Below are 21,966 nucleotides of genomic sequence, written 5' to 3'. Positions count from 1 at the left end.
TGCAAGTACCAAGAGTTGGAAGGCTTAGAAGCTAAACGAATTGAAGAAAATAAGTTACGTCGAAAGTCGACAAGTTGAGAATGTTATTACATGTACTTTTGGGGTGTGACAAGGGTGCTCAAAATTATAAGGAGGTTTAGGTTATGAGTTATTTTAGACTTATGATAGTCGTGTGTTATGTTTTGAAGTCAAGCGAGTTGTGGAATAAAAGTTGACAAAGATCATCACAAGTTACATTCATAAATATGTTGAACCTTAGGTCAAATGTAGCTGAGAATTTCTCCCAATGTACTTGGAATTAAGGGACTATCTACCTAAAAAATATAAGATCTACGAGTCTAGTTTCAAACGGATTAAACCGTTCATTGATAAAACATTGGATTAGAGAGATATTCGCGTTTTCGTAAGACCGCGCAGGCTGGTAGGTGCATCAAGTACTTGCCAAAAGGAGAGGCCTCAATTAAAATCTCCTAAAGTCGGCCAAGAGGGGAATTTTAAGGACTTATTAACTCATTTATTTCACTCATTTCTCAGACCAATAAAATCAGATTGAACCCCTGCAAATCCTGCCCAAAAGTCCCACACAAACCCTAGGTAATTTCGGGTGATACGATGTGATTCTACTGGCGAAAACCCCGGACAACTTGCTAGTTTCTCTTTCTCCTTCTTGTAGCTGCATTGGAGGACTGATTTTGGATGAATAAAGACAGGTTTCGTGGGTTATACCCAGTCCAAGATAAAAATTTATGCTTCTCCTTCCATTATCTATGCTTGTACGAGTTGTAACTCGAACGTAAAGACTAGACCTAGCGAGTTTCGAAAGAGTGGTATGTTGTTTGTTGTTGCGTCATTGTTGGATGGTTGTGAACTTATTTTTAAGTTGAATTCATGGCGGGTTTATAGGATAAGAGGCTTAATTATGTACTGTTGGATTTGTTGTTCAATTAGAAAGAAAAGACAAGTCGAAACGTGTTTTAGTAAACTGAAAAACAAGTTTTGAGTTGTTGAACTTGTGGGACTGTTTTGTGGGCTGTTTCGTGTTGCTGTTGGGTTGTTTCTTTTGCTGTTGTTTTTATGGAGTTTGGGAGGAGAAACAGTGTGTAGAAACACCACCTAATGGCTGGGTGGTTGGCTGGTCGTTCATTGTAAAATATTCGGGTTGTTTGATACTTCTAGGGTTGTCGTTTTGTATATGAACTGATTAGGGTGTGTGGGCTATTTTGTGGTATTTTGTGATGGATATAAGGTTGAAAAATGATGTATACATGTTATTATTATTGTGTTCTTGTTGTTGTTAGTGTTATGTCGAATTGGGAGGAAGTAAAGATTATAGGGGAGATGTTGCATGTTTTATTATAAAATAAGCTTGTCGTTTGTTGTGCAATAGTTGTACCTTCCATAACTTGATGATAGTATTGTTATCGTTGTTGTAGATTAAGGTGCAACGAGACGAGTTTAACGTGGTTATTGGGCATATTGTGATAAGGTATGTTAAGGCTAAACCTTTCCTTCATTTTTGCATGATCTCGTAACTACATGCATTTGATAATGAGACATAAAGAGAAGTTTGTACTTCTGAATTTATGTACATTATCCTAGTCTCATAAGTTATAGTATTCTCCCTTATCGGTACTTTATATTCAGTTAAGTATTGTCTTCTTCTAGTCAAAAGAGCAGAGGGTCTCTCTCTCTCTCTCTCTCTCTCTATATATATATATATATATATATATATATATATATATATATATATATTACTGTATTTTCACCACCATCAAGCTATAATCGGTGGGCAGGCCCATATTGGTCAACCTTTGATCAGATAGTAAGTTATATACCAAGCCTACTGTGGCGGAGCGCCTATGAGCGAGCCCAGAATGGCCGGTATACAGAGCCTAGTATGGCCGAGCGCCTATGAGCGAGATATATGTATGCATATACATACATATATCTCGCTCATAGGCGCTCGGCCATACTAAGCTATGTATACCGGCCATTATGGGCTTGCTCATAGGCGCTCGGCCATCGAATGGCCGATATACAGAGCCTAGTATGGCCGAGCGCCTATGAGCGAGCCTACTACCGCAGAGTAGTTATATGTACCGAGCCTTATAGGGCCGGACAACTATTTTACTTAATATATTGAGAGAGTTGCGTCAGTATGAGCAGGTAAGCATATTTTCAAATCATCTTTGATTCCCAGTTACTTTCAGGTATTATATTATCAGTTCAGTTTAAGCTTTCAGTTATTCTGCTGCCTTACATACTCGGTACATGTTTTCGTACTGATGTCCCTTTTGCTAGGGACGCTGTATTTCTTTCCTGCAGGTCCTGATTGACAGCTGGATATACCTTTCTAGTAGACAGAGTCAAACATCAGCTCGGTTGGTAAGCTCCACTTTCTTGGAATTACCAGGTCTAGACCTTGGAGTCCATTTTATATATACACGTTTGATGGGTAGGTCGAGGCCCTTTCCTGACCATGATACAATTCAGCTATCTTTAGAGGCTCGTAGACAAGTCCTGCATAGTTTGTATATTAGTAGATGTTCATGGAGGCCTCGACAACCTGCAAAGTTATATATATATATATATATATATATATATATATATATATATATATATATATATGAGCTTTTGGGTATGTTTGCCCCTCAGATGTGAGAGTCGATATTTTCAGATGATTCGGAATATGGCCTCATTGGCCTAATTTGAGGGTTACCCCTCCAGAGTTCATAGTTACAGAGTAATACGCTCGGGCTGAATATGGCACCGGGTGTCGGCCATGCCTCTTTAGGTTTGGGGCATGACAAGTATAGAGGTGCATATTGTTCTAATAATATGAGGGTACTATGGGTAGTAGGCCTAAAATGTACCTTGAATTTTTAGACTTGAAGAAAACCATTTTTGAAAATCCTTTTGGGCAACAACACTTCATGTTTTCGAAATGAATTGATTTCCCTTTTGAAGATAAAGCTTGCGATTTGGTTTTGGTTTTTTCCTTTTTTGAAAGAGGGCTATCGTCCTTTGCTAAGCGTTGGGCTTCCAAATCTTTAAGAAACGTTAGCGAAAAACACAGCAGAATAACTTACAGTTAGCAAGGTGGGTTTGGTTACTAACTAATACTTATTTTAATCCTATGTAAGGCTTGCCTAAGTTTTATATGACTTAAGATATAAAGTAAAGCATTCAATCCAATATATAATTGTTTTATACATGTGAGATAAAATAACAACAAGGATGTAGCAAAGTGTGACAAGGCAGTAAAACTAAGGTAACTAAGCAGTAAATAATAAAGGAGTTTAAATGAGAGTATTGGACTCTAGTATTTGGGCCTCAAAGAGGAAGGCCCAACAGTAATAGTAAAGGTGACAACTGACTTCGAATTTCCAAGAAGATTCAGCAATGCTGGACTTGGGCCTGAGTTCCTCAAGAACCCAACAGGCCTAAACAAAGATACATGTTCAAAAAAGAAAGAGAAGGTCATTAGATACACATTCTATATGTTCAACCATGCACGAAACACATAAGAAAATGATTAGAACAAAATATAGCAAACTGTCAATACTCAAATACCATGAGAACTTATACTAATATGGTGGTTGTATATAGTAAATAATTTACATTGAAAACCTTTCGTTGTCATTAAATACTAAACCCAAGGAGAATAAAAAATGTCAATGAATTAAGGGCTAAGAAGAGAGTTCCACTCAAGATCGATGCCCCCTTTGAATCCCCGACACTTTAAAGTTCCCAAAGGTCTCAAGACCCAGGGCAATGCTTGTGCTGAGGAGAGCAGCCCAACCTAGAGTTAAACGCTACTCCAAATACCATTAACCACAGACGAATCATTTTTCTCCATAGGTTTCAGTGCAAATGAGGCTCTTTCAATGCAAACCAACTACCATGATACCCCTATAACAGAAGTATATTTTCTCTTGGCAGAATAACATAAGGACATAGTAAATGAAACACACAGTAACAAGTCTGAAGGTCAGATTCCAAACACACATAGAGATAGCAATACTATGATGTTACTTCCAAAAGAACCAAACACTTGAGATCACATCTAAAAGAGCACACAGTTCAGATATGCAACAATACAAATGCCTCTCTCTTAGCAGACTAATCATAGATTGGTTAGTCTAGATCTTACTACTAGCACACACACATAGGTTAACAATATGGCTTGGAACTCTTTAAAAGCATCAATAAAGGTTCAAACAAACAATCATAGTTAGCAAACTCCACAGGTGTTATTAAAGATACCAGAATATTATCTGAACTCTTAGCATGACTACATGTTAACAGATTCAAACATGGAATTCCTAAAGGTGTTCAACAAGATCACATTCTCATAATTGTATTAACCTTAAGCAAACCATTATGTCCAGACAGTAGCAATAAAGAGCTTCTCATCGGATTTACAGACCAGATTCAGTTCAGATTAGCAGGAATGAGAGGACTGAGTGCAATTTCAAAACAATGTACATGAATGTGAAATCGTGAAGACAAACAATGGTATAACATTTTAATCAACTACTTATAGATATTTCAAATGAGGTTATTATTTTTTAAAAACACGGTAAGTTTCACCTATTATGAGATCAAGTCAGCAATGTCATAAAGGGGATTAAAAATAAGGAAAGTATTATACCAAACAGGTTTAACTCAGCTATACAGACTGATATTTACATCTATAGAAGAGGAAGTTATACTCAGCTTGAAAACAACTATCATTTAACTATAACAAACAGAGCTATAACCTATTTTTATGAAAAAAGATCACTTGATCATAACATGATATATGCAGAAGGATTTCTGATGTTTATAAAGGTTCACCTTAATGAGACTGTTTTATGTAGAGAGACCTAGAGATGCAATCAACAATTAAACTCAAACATAAGACTGTCATAGTAATGATTCAGATGCTGCTCTTAGAGCTAACAAACACATATATAGGGAAAGAGATCCTTTAGACACTTAAACTTCTTATGCTTTGGTAAATGGTGAAGGATTAAACTATGAACTTTCAGGTTTCTCCTAATTAGAATTATCAAATAACAATCTCGACTACAGAACAATAGAATGCAGGAAATAGTATGGTAGAGACAGTGATCACAACACAATCATTAAAAGAAAATATAAAGTCTAGGCAAACATGAGAATTCATTAAGGTACATTAAGGAAACTTTAATCATGTAGACTATTTGAAATCAGAATGAAAGTCATTAAGGTCACATAGAAACTCGATCAACACTAATTGAAGATATTCAGAAGTATGGCAAATGACCACAAAATTAATGGCACACTATCATGAACTGTAAATAACATCTACCTACTAATGGAAAACATCATAAATGAACACAATCAATAAAAAGATAACAACATGTTCGTGATACTTGAATAAACAATCAAAAGAGAAAAAGTTGGAGGTGTACTGACCTTCTCTAGGGCAGCAGACCAGACAGAGATTTCTTTCTAATTACTTAGGACCCAAAGCTTCAAGCTTGATCAGTGAAAGCACTCAGAAACAAAGAGAGAAAACCAGAAATCAGTAAAGAAACCTAATTTTTTATGAAATCTAATGTTGCTTTTGTGTTCGTGTTAGGTCTGGTCTGGTCTTTTTGGTGAGAGCATTGAAGGCTCCTTTTATAGTGGCATTCAATGCCTCTAAGGTTCAACAAAATTCCAAATGATAGTGGAAGATGACGATGAGCCGATGATGATAGCATATAGGGTAAAATCATAGCAAAATCAGAGTGAATTAGACTGAATCTAAGGAAAAAATGAATGAGACTCTTACCTGAGTGCACGAAAGGCATTACAAGTGAAGAATCCATCGGATAAAGACCGGAGGTCCAGAGGTCATTGCATTTGACCTCTGGTTCAGAATAATCATCATGAGGAGCTCATGCATGCTCTAATTTGGTCGCAGCATAAGAAAATCTGAGGACTTGAGATTTCATCTTTGTGTTTGGGTCAGAAGACTCGAGATTTTGAATCTCTATGACGAAATGGGAAAGCAACGGTGAGAATCACGGATAGGGAAACATAAGGAATGATTCTGGGTCAAGATTTGTGACCTTGCACAAATTTGTGCAAGGTCTGTGGTTGATTCCTTCATGGTGGGTCGAGATAGTTTAGAGAGAAAAAGGAAAGAGAGGCGACAGAGTCAATAGTAAATGATTCTAAGGTTTGAGAGATTGGGGGGATGTCTCTATGTTAAACTTAGGAGATCAAAACTTGGTCGTTGATCTTTGAGATCAACGGTCCTGATAATTTGAGACTAAATGTGTTTTATGGACGAAGTTTGTGGGCCGTTAGATTCTATGGTTTCAACGGCCAACATTAAGCTTGCTGGGGTTATTAAAATTAAAAGGAATTCAGAGCCGTTGATCTATGGGATGGATGGCTCGGATCAGTTGTGTTTCTTCTGTGAGGGGATGGAAAAGGCGATGTGGCATGCTGTGATTGGCTCAATCGTGATGGCATGGATTGCCAAAGTCGAAAGAGAGAGACTGTTTGGACTGGGTTTTTGCGGATTGGGCTTGGGTGTTGGGCTGGAGATGATTTAAAGAATGGCCAAATAGATCTTTAATAGAGAATTGCGATTATTGCCTTTAGCCTCTTTTGATCCTTTTTATAATTAAACTAGTAGAATCGCTCGCGCTTCGCGCGACATTTTATTTAGTGAATTTACAACGAGATTAGCAGACTAAATAATGAAGTTGTATCATCCTTTTTTCTATGAGAAAAAACTCTTTTAAACAATACATATTTGGGTTAATTCACATCTTAGTTCATTAATTAATTTATTTAGAGAAAATACTTCTATGCAATTCTATATATAATTTATTACTATACATTACCAAGAAAATTATTTATATAATTATGAAAGATTTAAGGAGATTAAAAAAAAATTAAAAACAAAATAGAATTAAAATTGCATAAATTTAATTTTAAAGCTACTAATGATTCAAATAAAAATATTTAAATTTATTAGTTGTATATTAGAAAAAGAAATCATATCAATGAAATACAAAGTTTTTTTGTATTAGCATCAAATAATCGTAAGGATAGACTACCGCCTCATGTCATTGCAACATATTTTGAAAACTTTTGTGACGAAGTAATGTTCGTGGAGGGTACAAAGATTTCTAGTATATAAGAGAACTATAAAATTGAGAATATAATATTATGATTGAGAAACCCAAGAGCCCAAACTCTTATATTCTCTTTTGTAAATGCATATTTTATAAATAACTATAATTGTAAATGAAATTAAAATTTGAATCAAATCATCAATTATTCTTGTGGGACAAAAAATGCAGGAGTAGTCAAATACACACACTCTCTCTCTCTCTCTCAACTTGAAGCGAACCTGTATATATATATATATATATATATATATATATATATATATATATATATTATTTTTTTAATTGAACTTTTGTTTATAAACTCAATTTAAAGTTAAAAATTAAATATTGTATTATTCAAAACATGAATTTATTGAGATGTTTATTTTATTGAGTAAGTGCAGCATTATATTAAAGAAAATGACACACACATTAAGGAATAAAAAATAGAAAGTATTTACATACCATTCAAGTTGAGAAAAATTAGTTACAAACTTAAAATAAGAAAAAGAAACCAAAACTAATATAGTATAAATCCTATCATTAAAAATATGATTATTGCCTCACAATAGTTGAAACTTGAAAGTCCGGGGGGGGGGGGGAGAGGGGTGAATTGTAGACTATTAATTTCTTAGTTGACTAAGTTTTCACTTAGTCGACTATCTTTCGTGCAGTAAATAGATAAAATAGAGATGAATGCAATGAATTTGATGGCAACACAAGACACAACAGATTTTATACCGGTTCAGTACCATTGTGGTACTTACATTCAGTTTTTCTTGGGTCACACGGGTTTTTTTAGATCTTTGATAAAGAATTACAACTGTGATGGTTTTGGCTCGTTCACCACCAATGATGTTTAGCAATAATGATTTCTGGATGTTGACACAACTCTCTTTTGTGTTCTAACTCCTTCTATCTTTTATGACACTTGTAGACTCAAGAATACAATGTTTGTACTTAGACTTAGAGAGACTTAGAAGACAATGTTTGTAGTTGCGCACCTTGCTCCCTTGAGTTCGCCAGTGACCTTATAGGAAAGTATTGTTATGTGTTTGTGTCTGATTCCAGCAAGGTATCTTGATTCTTTCTAGAGAGATGGGTATTGGATTAGAGCATGGTGTCTCTGATTTCTTCAAGATAGATGGGTTGGAATTTGTTAAATCATGGAGTGCTCTGTTCCATACCGTTTCCATGCCGAGATGCTTCATACTTTTCTTGAAGATATGAGCGCATGTCAAATATTTTCATTTGGTGGGGTGGATTAAATAATCAAGGAGTGCTTGATGACAAGAAGCACCACTTCCAATTGTTTCCCACTATGATATGATTCCCACCCAACTTGTCTCCCATTTCTTTTGTCCTTCCTTCTTGATCTTTGTTTGATTTGAGTTTCTTCCTTTTTGATAGCTTGTATCAGGACCTTCGGTTGATTCCTTGTTCTCTATAGTCAAATGAGATAGGTATTAGTTTTGTACAATTATAAGTAGACAGATATTAGTTTTGTACACTTGTCATTATTGAAACTTAGATATAACAATCTCCTCCTTTTTTATGATGATAACCACGAGAGAGTAAATAAGGTATACTTCCCTTAGAGTAGTTGTACTCATTACTGCTCCCCCTGAGTTGTTAATTTACTTCCCCTGAGTTATTGATTTACTTACTCCCCCTGAGTTGTTGATTTACTTTTCCATACATGTTCTCCCCCTTTGACATCAATCAAAAAAAGAAAGGTGCAAACCCAATATATAACAATATGCATTCAGATAATAGACACACTAGATGGGAAAATAATATACACATAATATGCATACTAGTTGGGGCAGCATAAGTAATGCCTTCAGTAGAGGTATAGAGTGATAGTTCATACATACAGATGCAAAAATAAATCTTTCAAATAAAAGCAAGCACAGGAGATTGCTTTTAGCGCACACAATCACGCCTTAATTTCTTCTTAGGAAGTATTTGAGGGTATTGATTACTTTGGTGCGGAAGGATTCATAGGAGGTTTTAACATCTTTGACGAGCTTGTCTATTTTTTCTGACATGGAGTTGAATGCCCTGATTTCTTGTCTCCGTGTGGCTCCCATATCCACCCTAAGCTTGGCACATCTGTACCTGTTTCCTTGGTGACTTCTCTGATTTTGTTAACCTGTTCTTTCATCTCAACAAGCATGAGTCTTACACCGTCTAGATATTGCTGAATCTGCTGAAAGTTTTGAGAGGCAGTTGACTGAGACTCTGGTGGATCAGTGGAAGCTTCAATCTGTACTGGGATACTCTCAACTTTGGCACATTTAACCCATCCATCATCATTTAAGGTGTAACCCATCATAGAGAAGGCTGTCTTATCATAGGTACTGGTAATGTGCTTGGGTGTGAAAGGTGTCAAGTCAACTTTCATAACTCCAAGAATATGTGAAATAGGTAGGCCATAGGGTAGACAAGCAGCGGAAGAGGATATATCCCTGATACTCTCAAGCATGTATTGACGAATCCATACAAACCAGTTGAGTCTTTTGTTGTTCACAAGACAGTAGAGAACAAAGATATCTCTAGTGGATAAGGTGCTAAGGGACCCAGTTCTAGGAAGTAGAGCTCAGTGTTCAAACTTTAGATTTTTGGAACCAACGTCGGGAGGATTTTCAGACAGAAAGGCTTTTGCTTCTTCTAAAGAAACTTCAAAGTCTTTTGGCCAAGAATTTTGCACAAAAAACTCATACCCATTAAACTTAGCAGAAAAAAGCTTCTCAAATTAATAAGAGTCGAGAACAATTCGAGTGCCTAAAACCATGGATTCCAAGTTATCTTTATCATTCACAAATAAATTTTCATAGAATATTCTCACAGGCTCTTCATATACGGAGCTCTTAATAGTATCGAATAGAGAGGAAAGACATTGAAAATCGAAAACAACAATCACATCACAATGCAGATTTTTCATAAAAGATAGACTTACAGTGCGTCCATAATACATAGATTTCGACTTATAGGACTCAAACCTTGATTTCTCATTTGGTCCATAGAATATTAATTTGTCCTCTGGGCCAAATTCAGTACTCTCCACATTCCCTTTCTTGCATGAAGATTTTTTGGGGGTTTGCTCCATGGGCCTCTTTCCTGCCTTTTTCTGGCTAATGGAAAGATCCTCAGACGACTTAGTGCTTTCATTGTCGGTTCTGAGAGGGTCTGAGTCAATGGATGATTCCAAATCTACAGTCTCTTCAGGGTTGAGGGTTTTCCAAACCCTTCTACTTCGTCTGGTAGCAGTGGCTGATGAGAGGTTTCTTTTCACCATGGTGAGGATTTCTTTGGAGAGGATGAAAAGTGAGATGGGGTAGGAGGATTCTTATCTAGACTTTGGAGGGCTGAAAAGTTTCATTGGCTGAAGGAGCGTACGGATTCAGAAAGGAGTGACTCTTCTGAGGAGATGTTTCGGTGGTACTGATGGAGGTGTAATAATTACACTTTTATCAAAGTAAAATTAACGCTTATAAGACAAAAGTAAAGTGTTTTAATCGTATATAGAAGATTTGTTTTATAAAACACATATGATGCCAATCTTTTTTCGCAGTACATAAAATCTTTTTTCTAAAAGAGGTTTTGTAAAAATATCAGCAAGTTAAGATTCAATACTAATGAGTTCTAATGCAATATCACCTTTGGCAACATGATCACGAATAAAATGATGCTTGATTTCTATATGCTTTACTCTGGGGTGATGCACGAAATATTTTGCCAAACAAATAGCACTAGTATTATCACAGAATATGGAAGTTGTGGTAAGAGATAAATCTTAGTCAAGAAGTTGATGCATGATCCAAAGAACTTGTGTACAATAACTTCCAACAACTAAATATTCTGCTTCAGTTGTTGATAAGGCAACACAATTTTGTTTCTTGCTATGCCAGGAAACTAGTGCATTTCCCAAAAGTTGGCATGTGCCGCTGGTACTTTTCCTGTCGATCTTATCACCTGCAAAATCTGCATCTAAAAAGCCTTTCAAGACAAATTTTTTAGAGTGAGCATACCATAATCCTAATTCAGAGGTCCCAATAAGATATCTTATAATGCGTTTAACAATAGTAAGATGAGATTCTTTTGGAGTTGACTGAAACCTTGCACATTTACATACACTAAACATTATATCTGGTTAACTAGTAGTGAGATATAATAAGGATCCAATCATTCCTCTGTACATAATTTCAACAACACATTCTCCATGATATTCTTTGTCAAGCATAGTTGTTGCCAAACTTTTTTATAAGTTCTTTGATGTACTTGGTTTGACTGATAAAGATCCCTTTGAGAGATTGTTTGATTTGTAGTCCAAGAAAGTAAATTAGCTCTCCCATCATGCTCATTTCGAATTCTCCTTTCATAGAATGAGCAAATTCTTTGCATAAAACAGAGTTAGGACTTCCAAAATTAATATCGTCAACATAAATTTGAGTAATAAGATTACCTGAAATTGAGTGCTTAATAAACAGAGTTGTATCGATATTACCTCGTTTGAAGCCTTGATTTAGAAGGAACGAGCTTAATCTTTCGTACCAGGCTCGGAGAGATTGCTTGAGTCCGTATAGAGCTTTTCTCAGCTTATATACATGATCTGGGAGAGTATCATTTACAAAACCAGGAGGTTGCTTTACATAGACTTCTTCAGAGATGTATCCATTTAGAAAAGCACTTTTTACATCCATTTGAAATAGTTTGAATCCTTTATGAGCAGCAAAGGCAAGTAATATTCGAATAGATTCCAGTCTTGCTACTGATGCGAATGTTTCATCATAGTCGATTCCCTCTTGCTGAGAATAACCTTGAGCAACAAGCCGTGCTTTATTTTGCATCACTAGTCTGGATTCGTTTAACTTATTTCTGTAAACCCATTTTGTTCCTACAATAGAAGCATTTGAATGTTTAAGAACCAGTTTCCATACTTTATTTCTTTCAAATTGATCAAGTTCATCCTTCATTGATTTGACCCAGTGAACGTGTTTTAGTGCTTCATCCACTTTCTTTGGCTCAAGTTGAGAAATTAGAGCCATGTGGGAATTGAGCTTTTGAGATCTTCTGGTAGTGATTCCATAGTGTGGATTTCCGATAATGAATTTGTGAGGATATCCAGGTTCACTTTTCCATTCATTTGGGATGGTTGTGGTTGTTTCCCTTTCCTCAATAGTTGACTGTTCTGTTGAAGAATGTTTTTGGATTTCATTATGTTCCTCAGTTGACTAATCTTGCTGACCAGTCGACTCCTCTTGACAGTCCTTTCCTGTAACAACAAATTTCGAAACAATAGAAATTTCCTCATCTTCAGGAAGTTTTTCATTCCTTGAGTGAGGGTTAGTGTCAACAAAAACAACATGAATTGATTCTTCAATACATAAAATTCTTTTATTGTAAACTTTATATGCTCTACTTGAGAGAGTGTATCCAAGGAATATACCTTCGTCGCTTTTTGGATCAAACTAGCCCATATTGTCCTTTCCATTATTGTGAATGAAGCATTTGCATCCAAAAAGATTGAAAATAACTAATGTTGGGTTTCTTACTATTCCATAGCTTATATGAAGTCTTTTTAAGAATGGGCCGAATCAAACATCTGTTGATAATATGATATGGAGTGCCTACAGCTTCTGCCCAGAAGTGGTGAGGTAGAGAGTTTTCCACAATCATGGTTCTAGCCATGTCCTGTAAGGTTCTATTTTTACGTTCTACCACTCCATTCTGTTGAGGCGATCTTGGTGAAGAGAAATTGTGAGAGATTCCTTGGTCATTGCAAAAGTTTTCAAAGGCTCTGCTTTCAAATTCTCCTCCGTGATCACTTCTGATAGTGGAAATGTAGTATTCCTTTTCACGTTGAACCTTCTTACAGAAACTTCAAAATTTCTTAGGGCTTCATCTTTATGACTTAGAAAAATAAACCACGTAAATCGAGAAAAATCATCCACAATAACAAAAGCGTATTTTCTACTACCTATACTAGCAGTTCTGGTTGGACCAAACAAATCCATATGCAATAGTTGAAGTGGTTTAGTAGTATAAACAATGTTTTTGATTTTGAAAGATGAGCGAGTTTGTTTTCCTAGCTGACATGTATCACAAATATGATCTTTTGAAAAATCTAGTTTTTGAAGACCGATAACAAGATCATGTTTAGAGAGTTTTTGGATAGTATGCATGATAGCGTGTCCAAGCTTTCTATGCCAAACCCAAGGGTTATCGATCATAGAAGCAAGACAAATTTGATTTCCATGACTATCTATATTACTGATGGTGTAGACATTCTTGTCTCTGTTACCTGAAAGAATAACTTTACCTAATTTCTCTTCTATAAACCAACCATGTTTCTTAAAATGAACCTCATAATCATTGTCATATAGTTGACTGATACTGAGAATATTGTAACCGAGTTCATCAACCAGGTATACTTCGTCCACATCGCATGTTGAGCTAAGAGGAACTTTTCCCACTCCAATAACATTTCCTTTTGATTTATCTCCAAAAGTAATTGTTCCTCCATTTAGTTTAGTGACTGTTTTGAATAATTATTTGTCACCAGTCATATGTCTGGAATGCGCGCTGTCAAGATACCATTTTCCTTTCCGATTCTTCTTGCGGTATTCCTGCAAAACAAGACTACTTGTTTTTAGGTACCCAGGCTTGCTTGGGTCCTGAATGGTTAGATTTCTGAGTGTTAGCTTGACTAGAGGATTTAGAAGTGTGACCACGCTTTCCACAATAAAAACACGACGGTTTATTGGGATTTTCAGAGCCTTTTTCTTCTCTAATTCTGCTCCTGCATTGGTTAGTGTTGTGACCTTTTTTACCACAATAAAAGCATGCCTGAAGGTTTATAGTTTTAATCAAATAGTCAAAAGGAGTGGTCGAATTTGACTTGATGGAACTATGACTAGTGGATTTTTGTAATCCATTCAATTGAAGTTGAAGTTCATTTACTTCCTCTTGAAGCATGTCACGTTCAATTTCACACACTTCCAGCTTCAAGGCCCGGTCCTTTTTTTCTCTTTGGATTTTTCTGAGTTTATTTAGAATTCTTTCAATATCTGCAAGAGCAATATTAACAAATTCTTGAAGTTCACAACAGTTAGGACAAGTAGGAAGATGTACCTCACTAGTTCCCTCGTCTGCCATAAGACGGAGTTCACCTGAGTCCTCATTGCTATCTTCTTTTATGGTCATGAAACACATATTTGCAATTTCTTCAATGTCAGATTCTTCTTCATCACATGCTCCAAAAGACTTCTTCTTTTGAAAGTTCCTGCTGAGTTTTGTCTTCAGTATGGGACAATCAGCTTGAATGTGCCCATATTTTACACATTCATAACATCTTCCATTATTTTTATCATTTTCATTGTTTGTCCTTCCTCTTCTGAAGTTTGATTTCCCTCTTTTGCTGAATCTGTTCTTCCTCATCATGCTAGCTACAACTTGAGAAAGCATGGCTATGTTTTCATCATGTTCTCCTTCTTCCTCTTCTTCTTCATTTTCTGGTTCAGCCACAGTCGCTTTAAAAGCTACTACTTTTTTCTTTTCTTGTTGAATTTGCCTGTCCAAGTGAGTTTTCTCAAAGGCAATTAAATCACCTCTATGTTCATCATAGGATATTTTGCCAAGGTCTTGACATTCTAGAGCAATAACTTTGGGCTGCCAGATTGTGGGTAGGCTTCTGAGGATTTTCCTGACCTGTTCTCCGTTTTTTATTGGTCTACCAAAGGATTTTGGATCTCCAAGTATTTTGGTGAACCTGGAGAATATTTCCTCCACTGATTCTCCATCCTTCATTTGAAATAGCTCATAGTCACGAACTAGAAGATTGATCCTTGTTTCTTTTACCTTGTTGGTCCCTCATATGTGATTTTCAATTTATCCCACATTTCCTTGGAAGTTTCACAGCTTGAAATCTTTTCATACTCTTCTCCACTGATGGTATTATACAGTAGATTTTTTTCTTTGGCATTCACAGTTATAACAACAGCTTATTCATCAGTGTAATCATCCAAGTCAAGTGGATCAGTTGATAAAATGATTTGATCATTTTCATCTTTCTTTGGTGGAATTGGAAGATTTTCTTTTTTTATAACACGCTAAACTTTGATGTCATATGACATAGTGTATGTTTCCATGCAAACTTTTCAATGAGAAAAATGTTGTCCGTTGAAGTATGGAGGTCATACTTGAGAGGTTCCTTCTTGAAATAATACACCGACGAGTGTGTTTGATCCCGTGATCTTTTTCTCACTAGCTGTTAAGAAACGTTTGTGAGCCTTGCTCTGATACTAGTTGAAAGTACGGGGGGGGGGGAGGATGAATTGTGGACTATTAATTTCTTAGTTGACTAAGTTTTCACTTAGTCGACTAGCTTTTGTGCAGTACACAAATAAGATAGAGATGAATGCAATGAATTTGATGGCAACACAAGACACAATAATTTTTATACTGGTTTAGTATCGGTGTGGTACTTATGTCCAGTTTCCCTTGGGTCACAAGGGTTCTTTTTAGATCTTTGATAAAGAATTACAATAATGATGATTTTTGCTCGTTCACCACCAACGATGTTTAACAATAATGATTTCTGGATGTTGACATAACTCTCTTTTGTGTTCTAACTCCTTCTATCTTTTATGATACTTATACACTCAAGAATACAGTGTTTGTACTTAGACTTAGAGAGACTTAGAAGACAGTGTTTGTAGTTGCGCAGCTTGCTCCCTTGAGTTCGCCAGTGACCTTAAAGGAAAGAATTGTTGTGTGTTTGTGTCTGATTCCAGCAAGGTGTCTTGATTCTTTAAAGAGAGATGGGTGTTGGATTAGAGCATGGTGTCTCTGATTTCTTCAAGAGAGATGAGCTGGAATTTGTTAAATGATGGAGTGCTCTGTTCCATGCCGTTTTCATGCTGAGATGCTTCATACTTTTCTTGAAGAGATGAGCGCATGTTAAATGGTTTCTAGTTGGTGGGATAGTTTAAATAATCAAGGAGTGCTTGATGACAAGAAGCACAACTTTCAATTGTTTTCCACTATGATGTGTTTTCCACCCAACTTGTCTCCCATTTCTTTTGTCCTTCCTTCTTGATCTTTGTCTGATTTGAGTTTTTGCCTTTTTGATAGTTTGCATCAGGCCCTTCGGTTGATGCCTTGTTCCCTACCGTCAAAAGAGATAGGTATTAGTTTTGTACATATGTAAGTAGATAGGTATTAGTTTTGTACACTTGTCATCATTAAAACTTAGATATAACTGTAGTTTCTCATGCATTTCGCTAATTCTTAAAGCAGAACATTAGAAAAAAAAAAAATAGTTAACAAAATATACTTTAAGAAAAGAAGGAAGCAAAACTAATTGTGTTAAATCCTAAATTAAAAATAATTAAGTACTATATAGTAAACTGTTTTATTTTTTTTCCCTCATACGAAGATGAGACTTGTACTCATGAAGTTTCAAAATATATTTGAACTCTATAAAATGACCGATTTCAATTATCTACAGCACAATCTAGTACATAAATTATGTAATGTATTCTATAATTGCCAATGAATAAAATAACATATTGTAGATTACCTTCAAAATGGACTGGATTGATGGTTGAATCAGCGACTAAAGGAAGTAAAGTGAAGAATTGGCACTAGAAAACGAAGAGAAAGCCAAGTTGGATGTATATGCTTTAACTTTGAAACGACGCACTCTTTCATTTCTCGGAAGGCATATTGCACCTAAACGTAAACGGCAGAAATATGAAAAAAGTAAAAAAAAAAAAAAAAGAGAAATTAGAAAAATGTGTATTCTAGTTAAAGAGGATCTACATCACTGGGTTAGTGTCCCTCAATTTTATATATATATATATATATATATATATATATATATATATATATATATATATATATAGATTAAATCAATTAAATAAATTTTAATAAATGTAGTAAAATTATAATTATTATATACATTGCTAACTATTGTAATTAATTGCTTATAAATACTTTATTTAAGCATTAATTCCAAATTATTAACATAGTAGTCTAATTAACTAGACAGTAAGGAGCAATTTGATCAAATTAATTATAAGACCTATGTGATGTGTATAAAAGTTATTTTAATAATATTAAAATAATAAGTATATTTATAATTTCATAATACTAATGCTAGGTGGTTAATTTCAAAACTAATAATTAAGTAATTTGTAAAAATAGGTATTTATTAGTAGAAATTACTTTCAACATATTTATTGTAATTATTAAGTATAAATAACTTTATTTTAAAAGGGAGGGTCAAAATTGACCGTCAACAACTGCCCCTCTTTGACCGAATATGATAAAGGAGTTTTCGGGCAAAGAAATTGAACCAAAACCAGTTTTGTCCCGACTTTAGGCATGCATTGCAGGAGTGGCATGAAGATTATTAGCTGCAGTATTGGGAGTTAAGGAAGATTCTAGGAGGATTTTGGGAAGAATTTTGGAGAGACTAGGGCCGAAGTCTGGCTTTGAATTGCTTACATACCTCGAGCGTAACGAAGATCAGGCCTCATGTAGTTCTGGAGTAAAGATTTTTTTTGAGGGAACGATACTTGCAAGGATTGCCCCAGTATCGTATTATGACGATATGGTGAGACAGAAGATTGGGCACTCATGATAGCTTGAATTTTGCGGGTTGATTTGAAGGATTTAAAAATTTGAGTTTCACTAGTCATTTTGTGCTTGAACTTGGATCCTTGGCCCACTAATGGGTTTAATGTCCCTCATAGTATTGTAGTTTGGTCTACTGTGTAGAAAAGAGTTCCACATTGCGATATTTGTTCCTGCAAAACAAATAAAATACACGCGTACCAATATATTGCAATGGGTAATATATTAAAATGCGATGTAAATGATGCAGGATTGATGACTCTTGGCTACCGGCGAGCCGTTATTTGGAATCGGGATGATGGGATACTTGATCTTGACTCGATTTGTTAGCCGTGTTGTGTACCATTCCGCAGTTGTCGGAGCATTTGAAAATTATCTCCTCTTATTGGGAGAGCTTGATTTGTTGAGTGCGTCTCAACTTCTTGGGAGAACTTTGCACTGAGAAATGTCTCTGCTTGTTGGGAGAGATTGATTTGTAGAGTGCGTCTCCACTTGTTGGGAGAGCTTTGTACTGAAATGTAAACTAATCTCTGCTTGGGAGTGATTGATTAAAACCGTAATCATGCCAAAAGTGCATGATCAAAACGTCAAAACATTCAAAGTAATAGCAAAGAACATAAAAGCATGCCCAAGAGATACACATGACTGCGAAGCTAAGTTGCGGCCATTGATTGGCAGAACGTTGGTGACGAGGTTCGCGACTGTCTATTCTGGCATCCGTTGCGAGGGAGTGGCGATGCAAATTATTTTGTTAGGAAAGTGCAGTTTGCTTTGTACAAGGCTACGATTGGCGAGTCGACGTTTGATTTGTACAAAGTGCTCCGATCGATTGAGCTGATGGTTTGCTATATACAGGACCTCAATCGGTGAAGCCGACAGCTCATTTGTACAAGGTGCTCCGATTCATTGAGCGGGAGGTTTGCTATATACAAGGCTTCCATTGATGAAGCCAGCATTCGATTTGTACAAGGTGCTCCGATTGTTTGAGCAGGCAGTTTGCTATGTATAGGTTTTTCCCATATCAGCGGTCTGACTCCGAGGTACCTACAAAGGATTCAAAGATTATCCCTAGTTGTACGAGAAAAATTCAAGTAAAGGAGAAAGAGAGATAATCTTAGGCAAGTGGGGGATCCATCATTGGCCCCAATGCGGTCTTAATGCTTCCTTGCTCCTTATTGACCTTGCACTCAAAGACAAATTCTTAGTGGGGGCGGGGATGTTGGTTTGTGTCAACCACAGTGTTGGTTTTCCCCAGCCTTTGATATGGTTGGGTCGCAAAGTTCGGTAGGTAGAACAAATTACTGTATTTTTAGAAAACTTTTTGAAAATACTTTATTTTATAAGGCAAAGCCGTTGTTCCTGATTATGACATGTTACGAAAATTTCTCCACACATGAACGTTTCTTCTTAAAAGCTTTATCCCATTGATGTCGATCTTTCGTGATGCTTCTGACAACACGGCTACTCGCTGTTACGACTGCGTCCTAATTCGAACTAATGCATTACAAAGATTTTCCTAAGGTTATGACTGAACCCTTTCAGATTGCCTATATATCTAAAATAGAATCAGGTCTGAATATAGTTCGTGGATTATGATAAAATATGATGAAGATGACCGAGCCTGACTCAGGCAGCTGACGTATCCAAATGGAATTAGGTCAAGACGTATTTCAATTACAATAGATGCAAAATGATGAGATTAAGAACGAAAATGGCCGAGTCTGACTCAGACTGCCTACGTATCTAAATGGAATCAGTCCAGAACGTAGTTCAATTACAAAAGTTGACTGAATTCGATGAGGATTTCCTACGTATTCCTTTTTAGGAAAATCAAGTCGGCGTAGTTCCAGAGCAACATACAAAAGTGATATTTGGTTTTCTATTACAAAGGAAAAGGGGGGAGAGAGACCAAACCCTACGTGGTTACCTACGTATCCCTCTATGGGAAGTCAGGTTGAACGTAGTTCTATTACATCAAAACCTAACTCTATTTGTCTTCAAATGTAGTATCTCTTGATTGCGTCTGAGTTGATGGGCTTCATGTTGATTTTTCCATCCATTTTTGCCAAGATTAGAGCTCCACCCGACAGTGCTCGCTGAACGTAAGGACCTTGCTACTTTGTTGCAAACTTTCCTTTGGCTTCCTCTTGGTTGGGAAAGATTTTCTTCAAGACCAACTACACTGGTGCTAACTGGCGAGGCTTCACTCTCTTGTTAAATGAATTGGCCATCCTGTTCTAATATAGCTGACCATGGCATACTGCATCCATTGTTTTCTCGTCGATGAGCACGAGTTGCTCTTGTCTCACCCGTATCTATTCTACGTCATCCAATTTTGCATATTGAATGACCCTTAAAGATGGTATTTCGACCTCTGCGGGTATCACAACTTCAGTTCCGTATACCAACATGTACGGCGTTGCCCTAGTGGACGTTCTCATGGTGTTCCGATAACCCAGTAATGTGAAAGATAGTTTCTCTTTCCATTGTCTGCGATTGTCCAGTATCTTCCATAGAATCCTCTTGATATTCTTGTTGGCTTCCTCGACTGCCCCATTCATTTGTGGTCTTTAGGCTGTGGAATTGCGATGGACGATTCTGAACTTCTCGCAGATTTCTCTCATGAGGTCACTGTTGAGGTTAGCGGCATTGTCAGTGATGATAGACTTCGATATTCCAAATCTGCAGACGATGTAGTTCCAGATGAAATATGCCACTACTTTCTTTGTGACAGCCTTGTAGGTAGACGCTTTGATCCATTTAGTGAAATAGTCAATAGCTACCAAGATGAAGCGATCCCCGTCTGATGCGGCAGGCTCTATAGGTCCAATCATGTCCATGACCTAAGTGGTGAACGGCCAGGGTAAACCTATTACGTTTAACTCATTTGGCGGAACCCGGATAAAATCCCCAGAATCTGGCACTGGTGACACTTCTGCACGTAGCGGATACTGTCACTTTCCATATTCATCCAAAAGTATCCAGCTCTCAAGATCTTCTTGGCTAAAGTGAACCCATTCATGTGGGGTCCACATATTCCTGCATGTATTTCCTCCAACAGTCTGGTTGCCTTAGCAGCGTCTACCTATCTTAACAAACCTAAATCTTGGGTCCTCTTGTATAGGACTTACCCATTGAGGAAAGAGTGGTTTGCCAGCCTCCTGAGGGCTCTCTTTTGACCATTAGTAGCATTCTCCTGGTATTCTCTGGTTGCAAGGAATTTCCTGATGTCGTGATACCATAGTTTACTATTTGGTTCTCCATCTACATGGAATCAATAAGAATGTTGATCCCTGATCTGTACCTTGATAAGGTCAAAGTAGTTCTTGTTTGGATGCTGAATCATAGATGATAGGGTTGCAAGGGCGTTGGCGAAGTCGTTCTGAATCCTGGGGACGTGCTAGAACTCAATCTTCGTGAACTTCTTGCATAGCTCCTTCACGTAGTGCAGGTACAGAAGTATCTTGAAATTCTTGGTTGACCATTCCCCTTGGAGTTGGTGTATCCATAGATCGGAATCCCCTATGATCAAAAGTTCTTTGACGTTCATGTCGATTGCCATTCTGATCCCAAGGATGCACGCTTCGTATTCAACAATATTATTGGTACAAGGGAATCTTATCTTTGCCGATGCTGGATAGTGTTGTCCAAATTTTGAAATCAGGACTACCCCAATTCCTACTCCTTTGAAGTTTGCTGCTCTATCAAAAAACATTCTCCATCCAGGGTATGATTCTGCAATATCTTCTCCAGCAAACAATACTTCTTCATCGGGAAAATACGTAGTAAGTGGCTTGTAATCCCCATCCACCGAATTTTCTACGAGGTGGTAGGCTAAATCTTTCCCTTTGATAGCCTTCTGAGTTATGTACACAATGTCAAATTCGCTGAGGAGAATTTGCCATTTAGCTTGCTTTCTGGTAGGCATCGGCTTCTAGAAGATGTACTTGAGCGGGTCGAGGCTAGATATTAGATGCGTAGTGTATGTTGACATATAATGCCTTAGTTTCTGGGCAATCTAACTCAAAGCTCAACAAGTGTGTTCTATTAAAGTATACTTGGCCTCGCATGGCGTGAACTTCTTACTTAAGTAGTAGATGGCCTGGAACTTTCTCCTAGTTTCGTCATGCTGTCCCAACACACAGCCGAAGTCATTATCCAAGACTTACAAGTATAGTAATAA

General features: G+C 36.7%; 2 protein-coding genes across 2 annotated transcripts; both read right to left on the bottom strand.

Moving 5' to 3' along the window:
* Positions 1-12,859: 12,859 nt before the first annotated feature.
* LOC138906027 (uncharacterized) lies at positions 12,860-14,951 on the bottom strand. Its single transcript, XM_070194546.1, has 2 exons — positions 13,976-14,951; positions 12,860-13,680 (listed from the first exon to the last, which is right to left on the bottom strand). Exons 1-2 carry the CDS (start codon positions 14,949-14,951, stop codon positions 12,860-12,862), a joined length of 1,797 nt encoding a protein of 598 aa, XP_070050647.1.
* Positions 14,952-21,183: 6,232 nt separating this feature from the next.
* Positions 21,184-21,711, bottom strand: LOC138906026 (uncharacterized). Its single transcript, XM_070194544.1, has one exon. The coding sequence runs from the start codon at positions 21,709-21,711 to the stop codon at positions 21,184-21,186; it is 528 nt and encodes a 175-aa protein (XP_070050645.1).
* Positions 21,712-21,966: the final 255 nt, after the last annotated feature.

This window comes from Nicotiana tomentosiformis, chromosome 2, assembly GCF_000390325.3.
Source record: "Nicotiana tomentosiformis chromosome 2, ASM39032v3, whole genome shotgun sequence".
NCBI lineage: Eukaryota > Viridiplantae > Streptophyta > Magnoliopsida > Solanales > Solanaceae > Nicotiana > Nicotiana tomentosiformis.
This window is presented reverse-complemented; position numbering and strand designations above follow the sequence as displayed.

What these genes read in the sequence shown, in the direction of transcription:
- LOC138906026 (XM_070194544.1), bottom strand. Translation starts at nt 21,711, where the DNA reads ATGCCTACCAGAAAGCAAGCTAAATGGCAAATTCTCCTCAGCGAATTT.
- LOC138906027 (XM_070194546.1), bottom strand. Translation starts at nt 14,951, where the DNA reads ATGAAGGATGGAGAATCAGTGGAGGAAATATTCTCCAGGTTCACCAAA. An exon ending in TCAGGCATGCTTTTATTGTG is followed by an intron (nt 13,681 to 13,975) that starts GTAAAAAAGGTC and finishes TATTCAAAACAG; the next exon opens with TCACTAAACTAAATGGAGGA.